This window comes from Phytophthora sojae, assembly GCF_000149755.1.
Source record: "Phytophthora sojae unplaced genomic scaffold PHYSOscaffold_1, whole genome shotgun sequence".
Taxonomy (NCBI): domain Eukaryota; phylum Oomycota; class Peronosporomycetes; order Peronosporales; family Peronosporaceae; genus Phytophthora; species Phytophthora sojae.
Window position 1 is genome coordinate 9,032,173 of NW_009258115.1, and position 14,903 is coordinate 9,047,075.

At 53.3% G+C, this 14,903-nt stretch overlaps 3 protein-coding genes across 3 annotated transcripts; 2 read left to right on the forward strand and 1 right to left on the reverse strand.

Moving 5' to 3' along the window:
• Positions 1-168: 168 nt before the first annotated feature.
• On the reverse strand, positions 169-1,702 carry PHYSODRAFT_353627 (hypothetical protein). Its single transcript, XM_009518295.1, has 5 exons — positions 1,438-1,702; positions 1,249-1,355; positions 1,112-1,179; positions 868-1,031; positions 169-794 (listed from the first exon to the last, which is right to left on the reverse strand). Exons 1-5 carry the CDS (start codon positions 1,672-1,674, stop codon positions 645-647), a joined length of 726 nt encoding a protein of 241 aa, XP_009516590.1. The 5' UTR covers positions 1,675-1,702; the 3' UTR covers positions 169-644.
• Positions 1,703-2,788: 1,086 nt separating this feature from the next.
• Positions 2,789-3,226, forward strand: PHYSODRAFT_309729 (hypothetical protein; the record flags this gene model as incomplete). The annotated part of the gene is made up of 1 exon (XM_009518296.1): positions 2,789-3,226. The coding sequence occupies one exon, from the start codon at positions 2,789-2,791 to the stop codon at positions 3,224-3,226; it is 438 nt and encodes a 145-aa protein (XP_009516591.1).
• PHYSODRAFT_469870 (hypothetical protein) lies at positions 3,223-4,122 on the forward strand (the record flags this gene model as incomplete). Its single annotated transcript, XM_009518297.1, has 1 exon — positions 3,223-4,122. One exon carries the CDS (start codon positions 3,223-3,225, stop codon positions 4,120-4,122), a length of 900 nt encoding a protein of 299 aa, XP_009516592.1.
• Positions 4,123-14,903: the final 10,781 nt, after the last annotated feature.

Genomic DNA, 14,903 nt, shown 5'->3' on the forward strand with positions numbered 1-14,903 from the left:
GGCATACGTGGTTCCGCTTGAGGTCGGCCATCGCGTGCAGCATCTTTTTGTCATCGTCACCAAGAAGCTCCTTAGCTTTCTCCAGACTCTTCTCAGCCTCATTAACATACTCGTAGCCCTTGTCGACGATCCAGAACTCGCCCTTCTTCTCCTTCTCAAGCTCAGCCTTCAGCTTCTCTGTGAACACGAGGCCACGACGGAAGTGGCCCTTGCTGTTCTTCGGGTCAATGAGGATGGCCTAGGCAAGCAACACACGGTCAATTTTGGTGATGATCGGCGACACTTTGCATGAAACTTCTACCTGATCGCAGTCCCAGAGGGCATCCTCGATCTTCGCAAGCTTGATCTTACACAGTGCTCGGTTTAGGTACAGCACCAGCTTCACTTTGTTGACCTTGTCCTTGTCTTCCTGGGACACAAAGTTCTCCCATTCCTCTTTTGCGTAGAAGATGTGCACGAAACCCTACAAACAGTCAATCGCCATAAGCATGGGTAGTCCCATAATACATTCCGCAGATAGGCTTACCGAGTCGTAGCACTTTTGAGCCTGATCGTAGTCCTTCTTCGCGATCAACGCGTTGCCCTTTTCCTTCTGCTCCAAAGCGCTTTCAATGCGCTCATCTATCAACCCACAGCACACCGCATTAGACAAAGTCCACTTGAATCAATGGAGACGAACAATCCCTACCGACGGTAGGTGGAGGGTTTTCCTCCAGCATCTTCTTGTCGTCCTCGTACTGCTTCTTCCGCGATTCCGCCAATTCGGCTTGGGTAGGGAAGCGAGGCAGGGCATCCTGTCCAGAAAAGAATCGTTCGTCAGCCTTAACATTTTAACGCCGGCAAAAACGCCAATTTGATTAAGCTCACCTTGAAGCTCAGCAGCTCGATCTCAAAGTCCAGCGTCTCATCTGGCTCGACCTTGGGCGCAAAACCCTCGTGTCCATATCCGTACTCCGGGGCGATGATGAAGCGCGCGATCTCGCCCACATTCATCGTTGCCACGCCGATGTCCCAACCCTTGATCACCTTCTCTGCAGTACAATAAAAAAAGGAAAACCAATATGTAAGTTTCTCGCCCACAAACACTAAAGCACTACGACACTGCACGAACGTCGACCAAGCTGGAACTCGAACGGGTCGTCCGTGCCGCCCACATGCCTCCCGTCAATCATATCTCGTCTGTGAAAAAAAAAAAAACTTAGCACACTTCCCCCCAATAAAGTAACACAAGTATGAAATAATGCTCACGTCGTGTCGAAGATGGAACCGTCCATCAGGCGCCCCACATACTGCACGAACGTGGGGCAGCCTTCCTCCAGCTTCTGCTTGCCGGGTGCCTCCCCCTCCCGAATAATCTTAACATAACAAACAACAAATAATAGTGAATAATAAGTAAACGATTATTCTAAAAATAATATTATTTGTATCATTGCCCACCTTCTTGAGCACACCACCGTCGGCCGCGGGCGAAATGTCCACGAAGCCCTCGTCCCTGCAGAATCTGCTGCTCTCCGGGTCGAAGAAGGCCTTCGTCAGGCGCGCGCAGTGCGTGCAGAGCCGCTGCGGGTTGGTCACGAGCCCCACGCCGAAGCCGCCGCACTCGACGCAGCGCGGCAGGTTCGCGGCGCTCACGCTCTGGCGCCGCTCGGGCTCGGACTCGGAGTCGGACGACATTATGGATTATGGATACTGAGCCTATTTTGTTGAGGAGCTTCTCGAATTTTGGGTACGTACTGTACATAAGATGCCCACACCTGGACGGAAATGACTGCACCAAATTCACTTTTGAAAGTTACTGACCCGCGGATTACGACCTTCACAAGTGACGATAACACATACCCCGTAACCATTCTCGAGTAAATAGTAGAAGCACACAAAAAACACACAGCCTTAGGGGTAGGCCCACCATATTAGAAGGTGATAGTGAGCGGTTGCGAGGAGCGTAGCCGTAGCAAACCCGCGCGGGGTGCCCGCGAAGCACGGTATTTGCGGAGGCGGGCCCAGCGACGAGCATTCCAGCGAGCGGACCCATTGCCGCAACTCGGAGTTAGTTTTTCTACTGCGGGGGTCTGGGGGTGCAACCCCCAGAATGCTTTTATTAGAAGGTCCCTGATTTGCTGTGTGTTTTTCACGCGTTCTCACCATTCTCTCACTCACTCACACTGCCTGCAAACTGGTTTATTAGTTCTCATTCTTCCTTTCCCGACACCGCAAGCAAGACACCGTGCGGTCGCCATGCAATCGAGCTTCCTCCGTCCGCCCAACAGCCACCTCCTGAGTGACGAAGTCGTGGCAGGTTTGGCGCAGTGCTCGAGGAGAGCAACCAGGGATTCGGTCCCTGCCGGCCTGGTGCCCGGCTCAGACGTACATGCGTCGAGAGGGGAAATGCTAAAGCCACGAGACAAAAGTACTAGGTCCCGTGACATTACCAATAAGAACCACTAATTTGGTACATCAAATCTGATGCAGTCGGTAGCTGCAGGCAGACATGGAGTGAGGCCCGAGACAGACACCGAGTGCATGCAGTACTTGAGCCCCGAGACCGAGGACGAGTACGTGTAGTACTAGAGCCCCTGTGAAGTATTGTGACCGGTCGTGTTCCTGTTGCCTCCTGTCGCAGTTGAAGCTTTGCTCTCAGGCATTATCGCCCAGTGTAGTTCACTTGAGTTAAGTATTGCATACTATAGCCTACTGATAAGCGGTTCTCTCGCAATCGTCACAGGTGCTGAGCCCAAGCGCGAGAAGCTTTGAGGGCCAACGCTCTTAAGCTTCAGTTGCCAGCCACCCGATGGCAACGGCACAATCGACGAGTGCCGTGGCTACGTCAGCTGCGGGCACGACTACGACTACGACGAACGCTGTGGCAACTACGGTTGGAAGTAGTTTGACAAGCACCAGCATGGCTACGGCGACAAGTGGTGTGGCGAATACGCCTACGGTGCCTGCTGGAGTGGTTACGTCGGCCGTGAGCAGTATGATTGGAGGTTTCACGTTCCCCAGTGTGACGAACAATGGAATTCCATGCACGACACCCCTAATGGCTGGCATGAACACCGCGATGCTGTCTGGAGCAGCGGCTGGTACGGGGTTACGCCTTCAGGGGTACATGCGATGTATGGATATGGTTATCCTGCTGCCGTACCAGCAGCAAGTGTTCCTGTTGTGCGCCACGTTGGAGGTGGAGTCCCTGGAATCAAAGACATTTCGAACAAGCCGCCTGTTATGAAGAGCAGTTTTGATCTTTATGCAGTGCAGCTGCAGACATATCTCACTCGCTTGGGTTTGTGGGGCATCATCGATGGCAGTGATGTTCGCCCGCTCTTTGATGTGAATCGGCAAGCAGAGTTTGACGCTCGTGACAACGCGACGAGGGAAGCCATCCAGCGTGGAGTTCGGGAAGGTGATGCAGAGATGATTTGTCATGAGAAGTCAGCAAGGGAGATGTGGATAAGGTTCGAGAATAAACAGACGAAACGTGAGTTCGCCAACTACATATTTGCGCGTGAGCAGCTTTACTCGAACAAGTACACTCGTGATATGGATATGAGTGGCTGGTTGAGAGAGATGCAACTACAGCGGCGAGAGCTGTCTCACTATGGCAAGGTCATTAGTGATGAGGAGTTTGCTGAAATCCTGCTCGCCAATGTGACTCGTACGCACCGCGAAGTTGTTCGCCAGTTCTCTCGCCACTATGCTGCACTTGCTTTGCCTGGAGCACAGCAGATGACACCTACTGCTGCGCAAGTGATGAACGCCTTACTTGCTGAGGAGGACCTCGACGAGAAAGTGGGCGAGGAAATGCCTCGCAGTATTGGTTCGGCCAAGAAGGCCGCCAATAATCAAGGCAAGCAGAGCTATGGCAATTCTGGCACTGGCAATGCTGGAAAAGGCAAGAAGCAGCGAGGTCGGGGGAGATACAAAGCAAAGGGCAAGGAAACCCTGGCAAATCCGGTAGTGGTAAGAAGAATGACGGCTGCTGGAATTGTGGCGAGCTGGATCACATCCGCGCACACTGTCCAAACCCGAAGAAGACCGACGGCCCGCAGAACCAAAAGCCGTACGCTGGCATGGAAGCCAAGCGTTTCCAAAACAAAAAGGGCGGTGATGGTGGCGGGGCCGTGAGGACCATTGATGCGTTGACACAGCGCAAGATTGGAGCGACTGTGGTTGGTCCTCGACGCCGAAAGCCTCGCGTCATGGAGTGGGTGTTGGATACGGCGACCGATGTACATGTGTGCACTGATTTAAAGTTGCTGGACAATTCACGAACGGACCGAGAGCATCTCTTCCTAGATTTTGATGGACAGCCAAAAGGCGAACGCATGATTGGGGATGTAAGTCTTCAAGTAATGAGTGTGACCTCTCAAAGGACGAAGTGTTGACATTGTCTGGAGTTGTTCACACACCGACTGGCCCCGATAATCTGCTGAGTTCACATCTACTTGAAGAGAGTGGATAGGAGCTGGACTTTACGCAGAATAATGGCAATCGGGTTTGCACTTTGACGAAAGATGGTTCGAAGGTGCAGCTGAAGAAGACCCGGGGCCGGTATCGACTTCAGGCAAGACCAGCAGAAGCCCGAGAGGTGCGCGCGGTGACAACTGCGGCTGCCACAAATCTGAGTGCAGCGGGTGCGGCGAGGGCAAAAGATTTTGAGCGCTGGCACATGCGCTTTGCTCACCTCAATTATCCTGCTTTGCGTCAAATGGTAACGCAAGGAGCTGCTGTTGGCTTTGAAGGGCTCGACCGAGCCCTTCAAAGTAGTGCTGCAGACTGTACCGGTGGTCGGGACGAGAAGTGCTGGGCCTGCATCGCTTCTAAGCAGAAGCGTATGTCGTACAAGAAAACTCTAACTCGACGAGCAACGGACCCATACCAGAAGTTGATGTCAGACTTTGGTCCTGTTGGCGTGAGTACGTACGATGGATACCAGCATTTCCAACTGGTTCAGGATGAGGCTACGCGATATGTATGGGGCTTCCTCGTGCGAGCGAAGGAAGAATCACGAGCAGTGGTTACTTCGCACCTGGAATGGCTGCTAGCGCAGGGTCATCGCATCGAGGTATTTTCTACGGACCAAGGCAAAGAGTTGGTCAACAACAAGATGAAAGCATTCCTCCGGGGGGAGAGGAATAGAGTTCTTGTGGACGAATGCTTATAGTCCAGGAGGAGAACGGCCTTGTCGAGAAAATGAACGGCGTTATGATGGCGAGGGTCCGGAGTCTGTTGACGACCGCCAACATGCCGTCTAGTCTAGGGGGTGAGGCCTTCAAGTATGCTCTGGAGGTTGTGAATGTGAGTCCGTCAAGCGCTCTTGGTGGAGAGACACCCTACGCACGGAGATTCGGAGAGCGTCCGGATGTTGAAGTGCTGAAAGTGTGGGGATGCATTGTGCATGTGTTCACTCCCAAGAAGCTGCGAGCCAACAAGTTGGAGAACCCTGGGAAGCTGGGTATGTTTGTGGGTTTTGATAAGAACTCGGATAGCGTTCGTGTTGCACTCCTCGGGGCTCGGCCAGCCGGATGCAAACTTGGAGAAGCGTGGACGTCGAGGCGAGGCGGAGGTAGAGAGGCTTGTAGAGGAAGTAGTCGGAGTTGGATGCGATTGGAGACTTGAGGACTTGAGAGGAAATGTGAGAATGATTCATTTTTGTTTAGAGTCTGCTATGGAAGCGAGAAAACCTTCAGCACTGCCAGGACATGTAGGAATCTAGCTACTCATACAAATAGACTGTTACCCATTGCACCTACAGGGTGCATACTTGAATCTGCTCAGTCCGGTCCAGGAGCAATTCATCTTGAAGCCATAATTTGAGTCGAGTAAATCTTCGACCTCCGAACCGATGAGAAAATGCAACATTCTCCCCCGCTAAAGCTGACGAACACGCTGTCTGTCTTTGAAGTCAGCAAGTAGTTGTCGCCAATGGACAACGTGCTTCACGTCACGTTCACGAAGCCAGGTGCTTTCGTCCTCAGGCAAACCTTGCCACTTGATTAGCCATTCCCGTTGACGGTTGAATTGACGCTTCTTGAGGAGTGCTTCGACCACGTGATACTCCTCTTCGTCGAGAGCCACCGGGAAGTTCTTCGCAGCAGGGCGGCGATCAAATCGTGCGACCGGTGCGGGGTAGTGCTCCAGCAATTCCACGTTGAACACGGGGTGAAAGGGCTTCATTGACGCTGGTAGGTCTAGTCGAGCTGCATTTTCGTTGATCATTTCGAGAATCTTGAACGGGCCGATCTTGCGGGGTGCCAGCTTCTGCTTCTCCGATGTTTTGTCGAGTGTGACGCGCAGAAGCGGGATATTGTCCGTCCTCAGCAGCACTAAATCACCATTTTTGAACTGCTCGTTGCTGCGGCTGCGGTCATAGTTGTCCTTTGCGCGTCCCTGTGCTTACAGGAGCTGCTGTCGGGTTGCATCGACAATTTTCCTGCGCTCGTCAATAAATTGCACCGCGAATTCAGCTGGGGATTTCGCCAGTTCGGTCGGATTGACACGAAACAATTCAGCCGGATGCCGAATGCGACGCCCTGTGTCGATCTCGAACGGAGAGAACCCTGTAGCCTTGTTTTTCAGTGTTGAGTACGCCAGTTCAATGGTTCCGAGGTGTTTTACCCTGTCTTTGCCGTGGTAAGCCGTCATGCACCGAAGTGAGTCAGCTAGTACGCGGTTCTGCCGCTCGGTTTGACCATCCGCTTGAGCCCTGTGAGCGACCGTCATCCGCAGCTGGACCCCGAGCAAACGCATCAACTCCTGCCAAAACTCGCCTGTGAATTTCGGGTCACGATCACTTACTATAGCGCGAGGGAGGCCATGGTGGCGCACCACCGAGTCGAAAAAGACGCGAGCAGCCTGGGTTCCGTCGGCTGTAGTCACAGTGGGTGCGTACTTAGGCCGCTTCGAGAGTAGGCAAATAGCAGTCTGGATGCAGTCAAAGCCTTCAGATTCTGGCAATCCGGTCACATAGTCGAGTCCAACGACTTCCCAAGACTCACTTGGCACGTCGAGAGGAATCATGCGTCCATTGCGTTTCTTGCTGCTTGTCTTGTACCGCAGACACGTGAGGCAACTCGACACATAGTCCTTGACATCGCGACGAAGCTGGGGCCAGAAGTACCATTGCGAAACTCGAGAAAGTGTCCGGTCCTGCCCTGGATGCGCTGCACCAGGTCCGTCGTGACACTCCACGAGGATTTTCGTCCGCAGCATATCATCAGCAGGGACACAAAGACGACGCCGATACTGCTTATCCACCAAAAACACTAGTCCATCCAGCTTTTCGATAGTTCCGAACTCCAGCTCAGCGGTTTGACCTTCTTGCACTGAAGCATATGTGGTGTCGAGAAAGTTGAGTGAAGCTCACGGCAAGCCCCGCGGCATTCGGCGTCAACTCAACCGGCGGGTCGAGGCACATCGCCATTCGTTCGATGGTGCTCGACGGCCGCTGATTGGCCAGTCTGGACAGATGACGATGACTCGTCGACATTCAAGCTCGAGCCGTGGTGTCCACACAACACCGGGACTTCAAGGACGACCCGAACCTACGGCGAACTTTGGCCTGAGTTCCGCACCTAAGGCGACTCTTCGAGCCTTCAAGAGGGCTCTGAGGTTACTTGGGAAGATCCAAAACGGACGCGTTTATACTAGATAGTTGTATTGAACCATAGGAAAGAGAAGATAGAACAGATAAGCCCTTTGGGCAACAATAACAGAACAGCTTTTCCTCCCAACCACTCAAGGAAGACGGCCGGGCTATCGGTGAGTTCCCGTAGCAATTGGATAAACCTGTTGGTAGGATTATGACTGTCGGTGGACGCGCCTGCTAGTATCGTAGCGTGCGTTTACCCGTGGTCAGGCCAAGAGAAGAGAAGAGGTGGTCGTGTATATGAAGGGCGAGTCATCACCGTGTAGTGGAGGAGCGAGAGCGCACTCCATTTATCCTTCCCGCCGGAGTATAGCTCCGGCACCCTCGTATCAAGCCGTGACTGGCTGGGACCCTTCCTGCCTGAGGGCCTGCGAGGTTTATATTGCGTGTGAGAGCGTGTCAGCCTTTGCTCGTGGCTGGTGACGCTGGGTTTCCGTCAGTTGACTAAGCGGAAACACGGTGCACAGAGGAAACATCAACCCGGTGCAAGGGAAAGTTCCTGGGCCTTCAGGTTCTAACCCTAACAAGCCCATTGAGTCATCGGGACTTGGTGGTTGTTGTTGGTGGGGAAAGTGTGCTATTATATAATTTAGTGCGTGTTCCTACACGACACATACAGCGCATCCTTGGTGTAGGCCTCAGCAAATTCTTGCTTAGTGTCTTGGCTGAGGGTAACTGTACTAGTATCGAAGGTAACTGCATGAACAGCAACTGGAGATGGAATCACCTCCTCCCCCGACGAAGAAGGCGACAGCTCTGGGTCCGATTGTGCGCTCGTCGGCTCGCACGGAGTAAATATCACCACGTTCTCCTTCATGTCGGAGGTAGCTGCATCTGCACGAGGACGAGAAAGTGCGTCGGCCACAACGTTCTGTTCACCTCGAACGTGTTTCAGCTCGAAGTCAAACTGACTGAAGTAGTCTAGCCACCGCGCCAAACGCCCGGAGACGCGAGGGTGGGAGAGAAACCATCGACAAGCTGAATTGTCGGTAAATACGGTAAAGCGTGCGCCATACACGTAGTGACGCCACTTTTTCAGGGCAAGCAGGATTGCAAACAGCTCTTTCTCATGCGGCGGCCAGTTGAGTTCACCCTTGCATAGTTTCTTTGAGTAAAACGCCACGGGATGGTCGTCTCCATTCACAACCTGTGAGAGAACTCCACCACAGCAATAGCCCGAGGCATCTGTCGTGATGCAGAACGGCATGGAGAAGTCGGGAAGGCGCAAGACGGGGGCAACCTGCAATGCGGCCTTAATTGCTGTAAAGGCAGCGTCTTGTTCCTCGTCCCAGTACCAACCAGAGTCCTTTTTCACCAAGTTGCTGAGAGGCATGACAAGTTTGGCGTAATCTCGAACAAAGCGGCGATAGTATCCGGCCAGGCCGAGAAAACTTTGTAGTTCCTTCACGTTCTGCGGCGCGGACCACTGTTCAATTGCCTCCGTCTTCTTCGAGTCTACAGCGAGACCTTTAGCCGAGATTGTGTGACCCAAGAAGTCGATGGTCGCTTGGCCAAACTCGCATTTCGCAAGGCGCACGTAGAGCTGGCTTCACTCTCATTTGGTGGTATCCTTGTGCGAGATCGAGCGTCTGCACCACTCATTCGGTCGAACAGCTCATCGATGTGCGGTATCGGGATTTTAGGCACAAGTGTCTGGCTGTTGAGAAATCTGTAGTCCACCACCCAGTGAATTGGCTGTGTGGGATCACCCGCTTTTATCCATTCCGACTTCGTTGGAGCTCTTCCAGTCGCGGGGTTTTTCTTCGGCACTCCGAACACATTCGACACCCACGGAGAGTTAGATAGCTCAATCCACTCTTTCTTCAGCATGTCAGCGATGAAGATGTCGAGGGCCTCCTGCTCCGTTTTTGATAGACGAAATAGAGCGCGGCTCTGCGGCATCGCTCCAGGCTTCAGCGCGATCTCAAACTCCACGGCACGTTGTGGAGGGAGCCCAGCGGGTAGTGTCTCTGGTACAACGTTGCGGAACTCATTGAGAATTGACTGCACATATCGAGGCCACGTCGACTTCAGCTGCAATGGCTTCACCTTGACGTAGAATGCACGCTGCAAGTCCGGAATTGCTTCGAACCCAAACGGTGACCGCGGAGGGAGGTCTGGCATCCCCATTTTCAGTGGAGGCCTGCACTCATCGACTTCGAGAGGGACTTCCTTGTACGCGGCCGACAGATTCAACACGGAAAAGGAAAACGTGGGTGTGATCAAAGGAACGTCCGCCGTAATCTCGTGCGTAGCCCAGTCGATCCGAGGATTGAATTGAGTCAACCACGGTTTTCCGAGGATAACGTCGTGACTGGCAGGCAGATCAAACTCGGTGAAGTTGACGTCAAGAAATCGCTGCTGGTCCAGCGTAACCTCGCACACCCCTTCTTTCACTACGACATTCTCTAGGCGGGCACCATCAAAGCCTTCAATGTTGACCTTGCGCTCTATCAGGTGTCCAGTCAGGTAGCCTGGTCGAATCAAATTGGTGTCAGCGCTGCTGTCAATCAGAGCACGAGCCAACTTGCCGTTGATCACCACATTCTTGCGAAGCAGCTCCCCTTGGCGCGACTTGCCAGGGTCATTTGCGCCGATGCGAGCCATGTTGAAGTGAATCACTCTGGTCACATGAATGCTGTCAGCGGCTTCAGCAGGAGACACGTGACGGGAAGGGCTTGAAGTCATCTGCGAGACGTACACGCGCCTGTTAGCCGACGCGTTGCCGCGTTTTGGGCAGCGATTGAGCATGTTCCCTGCTTGTTTACAATAGAAGCAGAGACGTTTGCGACGACACTCCTCGCGTGACACCTGCACTGTGCCAATTTCCATGGGCTCTGGCTGGTTATTCTGATGCGGGTATCTCGGACGTGCGAAGCGAGCTTGCGGGTGTCCTCGCTGTGCCCAGCGGCTGGTACCTTCGTTGCGATCGGGATAACTGTTTGGGTGCGAGCGCTCATACTGCTGAGCGACAGCCATAGCGTCCGAAACTGTTTGGCACCGGCGATAAATGACTTCTTCTCTTGTCTTCTGCACGAGGCCCAGGTGACCTGGTCTAAGTCGCCCATACCTCGAATCTGCGAGAGCAATTGTCGAAATTGAGCGATATAGTCATCCAGGTCGGAACATTTTCGTTCTCGCAGCTGCTGTAGCTCGCTGCGGAGCCGTTCTTGAAGGTCGATAGGTACGAACTCACGACGGAGGCCTTCGGCCAGCGCATCCATCGTAGTCAGGGACGACTTCGACGCGTAGTACCATGACGCAGCAGGCTCCTTGAGATGGGAGGCCACCATAGCCACGATTCGTTGCTGATTGTGGGAAGCGTTGTAGTCGATATTCTTCGCTTCCAAGTACATTAGGACCCGATCCGGGAAGAGGTCCAGCGACTCACCCTTCTTGCCGGAGAACGTCGTCAGGGACATGCCTTCGACTCGGCGCTCATTTGACGGATTGTTCGAGAGGGTGTTGACGAGATTGCGCAGCTCCTCTCGCTGCGACGCCATCGTCTCCACGAGACGGGCGATTGCGTTCATTGGATCCCAAGCAGGGGCGTTCGGCTCCATACTGCTCACAGGTAGGCGTGGCGACCTACGTCTTCTTCACACAGGCGGGCAGCGGCTCGCACCTGGTCACCGGTTCTTGTTCGTCGACAAAAGTACTCCCAATCCTCCACGGACGGAAGCAAGTGCTACCAGTTGTTGCACTCCTCGGGGCTCGGCCAGCCGGATGCAAACTTGGAGAAGCGTGGACGTCGAGGCGAGGCGGAGGTAGAGAGGCTTGTAGAGGAAGTAGTCGGAGTTGGATGCGATTGGAGACTTGAGGACTTGAGAGGAAATGTGAGAATGATTCATTTTTGTTTAGAGTCTGCTATGGAAGCGAGAAAACCTTCAGCACTGCCAGGACATGTAGGAATCTAGCAACTCATACAAATAGACTGTTACCCATTGCACCTACAGGGTGCATACTTGAATCTGCTCAGTCCGGTCCAGGAGCAATTCATCTTGAAGCCATAATTTGAGTCGAGTAAATCTTCGACCTCCGAACCGATGAGAAAATGCAACAGTTCGGGTGTTGAATTTAAGGACTGGAAATATCGAAGAGCGTCGTTCGGTGGAGTTTGATGAGGGATGGACTGTTGAGCGCTCTTATGTAGAGCACCTGATTGCGAATCGTTATCAACGTGGTCGCAATGTCCTTCCTGATGTTATCCCGCTTGTACGTCTCCCGGTTATGGCTGCAGTGACTCATGATGAGCTGGCGCCCCTCCTGCAAAGTGCCAACGTCTGGTGCCTTTGGTTGATGGTCATGACTTGCATGCAGTGGTGGAGCAGCCTCCGGTCAGCATGGGATTGCCTGTGTCTGAACCGAGGAGTGAGCCTCCAGCGGAAGCATCCCCTGCTGCTGTCCAGTTGTCGCCTGCAAGCGCGCCGCAGCAAGCGAGTGAAGCCTTGGCGGCTGTTGATCAGGATCAGCACGAAAGTGACTCTGAGGAAGTTGAGGGCGTACTTAACCGTCGTCGCTCAGTTTCTTTGAGAGAGTTGCCGATTGTTGATGACAACCAAGACGAAGACGGAGATGATGTTGCAGAGAGTGATGAAGTTGTCGCTTCCAGTGAACCGGTGGAGAGGGCCGAGAGCTCAGTGGGAGAAGCACTTCTGTCGTCAAGTAGTGATGATGAAGATGATGATGATGAGGAGGACACCGGTGCAGGCGCATCATTTCGACGCTCGACGCGCATTCGCAAGCCAAATGTTCGCTACTGTGATTATGATATTGAGCTCCCAGAGAGTCTGGTTATCCAAGCAGCCAACTCGATGCTGGAGCCAACATCCGCGGATGCTGCATTGAATGCTCCGGATGCAGAGAAGTGGGTGGAAGCGTTGTACAACGAGTTTGGTGAGCTCATTCGTAACAACACCTGGGAATTAGTGGAAAGGCCGAAGGGAGCCAAGGTGCTGAAGAGCAAGTGGGTGTTTGTTCGCAAGAGAAATACCCGAGGTGAGGTGGTCCAACACCGTGCTCGTATCACAATAAAAGGGTGCCAACAAAAATATGGGCTGGACTACTGGGAACCCTACGCTCCGGTGGTGAGTGCAGAGGCAGTGAAGCTGGTGCTCCTGCTTGCATTGGACTATGGATTGCTGGTCCGCCATGTTGATTTTGTCACGGCATTTTTGAATGGCCCCATTGACTGTGAGATTTACATGGAGCAGCCCGACTTCTTCGATGATGGGTCTGGGCGCGTGTGGGCTGCTGAGGAGCTTGTACGGTCTCAAGCAGGCCCCACGGATATGGTATCAAATGCTGGACAAGTATTTGCGTGAGTGCGGGTTTCAACGTTCAAAGATGGATGCTGGCATTTACTTTCGATGGGTGAAGGGCAGTCCTATCTTTTTGACTGTTTACGTTGATGATATTGCGATTGTTGCTTCGAACGAGAACTGCTTCGAAGGAGAACTGCTTCGAAGGAGAACACGGAGCTGGTGCTCGGTGAGCTCGAGAAGAAGTTCGAGATTAAAGACCTTGGTGAGGTCAGCCACTTGTTGTCCATGGAGATCAAGTACGTTCCGGGGAAGATGCTGTCTATCTCGCAGCGTGGTTACATCGACCAGCTGCTCGAGCGTTTTAAGATGGCCAAGTGTAAGGCGGTGCCGACTCCGCAGGCCAAGGGAAACTTCCCGCTTCCGGGAGATCCGGATCAGGAGCCTGTATGTGTGAACATGGATCCGGATGTTGATTATCAAAGTATTGTGGGTTCATTGCAGTACTTGGTTGCTGTTTGCGGCCGGATATCGCGAACGCCGTGCGGACGCTCGGCAAGTTTCTCAACTGCTACACGAAGGAGCACTTCGTGTTGGCCAAGCGCGTCCTCCGGTACCTGCAGGGTACGCGTGAGTTTGGCCTGGTCTGGTACAAGCCAGAGTCGCCTGGGGATGCAATTGGTCGCTTTTGCAGATGCAGACTTGGGGAATGAAAAAGATGACCGTCGATCAATCACAGGGTTTGTACTGCAGTTGAATGGTTGCACTTTTGCTTACAAGAGCAAGAAGCAGTCTATTATGACGGACGACACGTGCTGCGCCGAGTTCGTGGCTGCTAGTGAGTGCTCCAACATGTTGATGTGGACGCTCAACTTGTTCAAGGAGCTGAAGGTCAGACCGACGCAGCCGACGGTTCTCTATGACGATAACCAAGCTGCGATTCAAGTGATTGGTCAAGTGAGCAGCAGCTACAAGGTCAAAAGCGTGGATCTGAAGTTTCACAAGATCCGAGACTTTGTGGAGCGGGATGTGTTCGAGGTGAAGTACTGTCCGAGCGAGGACAACATCGCGGACATCTTTACGAAGCCGCTCGGACCGCAGCAGTTTTGCAAGCTGCGCCAGCGCCTGAACGTGTTGCCCGTGCCGGACAGCGAGTAGTTGCGCGCGTCAAGCACAACTTTGGCTCACGAGGAGTCAAGCAACACGAAGTGGGAGTGTGAAGTATTGTGACCCGGCAGTGGGTTCGGTCGTGTTCCTGTTGCCTCCTGTCGCAGTTGAAGCTTTGCTCTCAGGCATTATCGCCCAGTGTAGTTCACTTGAGTTAAGTATTGCATACTATAGCCTACTGATAACGGAGACTGCACTCTGGCGCGGTTCTCTCGCAATCCCAAATACGCTGAGTGGGCGAGCACTGCGTCGTGGTCTTCTGCGCTTATCGTCACAGCCCCGAGACCGAGTACATGCAGTGCTAGAGACCCGAGACACCGAGTACATGTAGTACTAGAGGCCCGAGATCGAGACCGAGTGCATGCAGTACTAGAGCCCCGAGACCGACAATGAGTACTTGTAATACTAAAAAACGGTATTTAGATCAGTCAGATCTTGTTAGTAGGAAGCCTGCTCCACGTCCTGCTCCACGCTCAACGTCCTGCTCCTTCTTGAGATCCATCTCCCCCTCTTGCTCTACAGCCACCACCAGCTCCACGTCCAGGCCCCATGAACAACTTTAACTCGAGGACCATCTCCAGCGCCGGGTTCAGGTGGTCAGCAGCAGCAGTCGTCGGCGTCAGGATTCACCGCGATCACAAGGATGCCAGAGACCTTCATGTGAAAAACATAGGATGACAATAGGAAATGATGTCTCCAGCCCGTAGTTGCTGCTCCCCATTCTCCCTGATCAACGCAGCAACACTGGGAAGCTAGTACTTTTGTCTCGTGGCTTTAGCATTTCCCCGTCGAGAGCGCAAAAACCAATTCAAGACACTCCGTTGTATGCT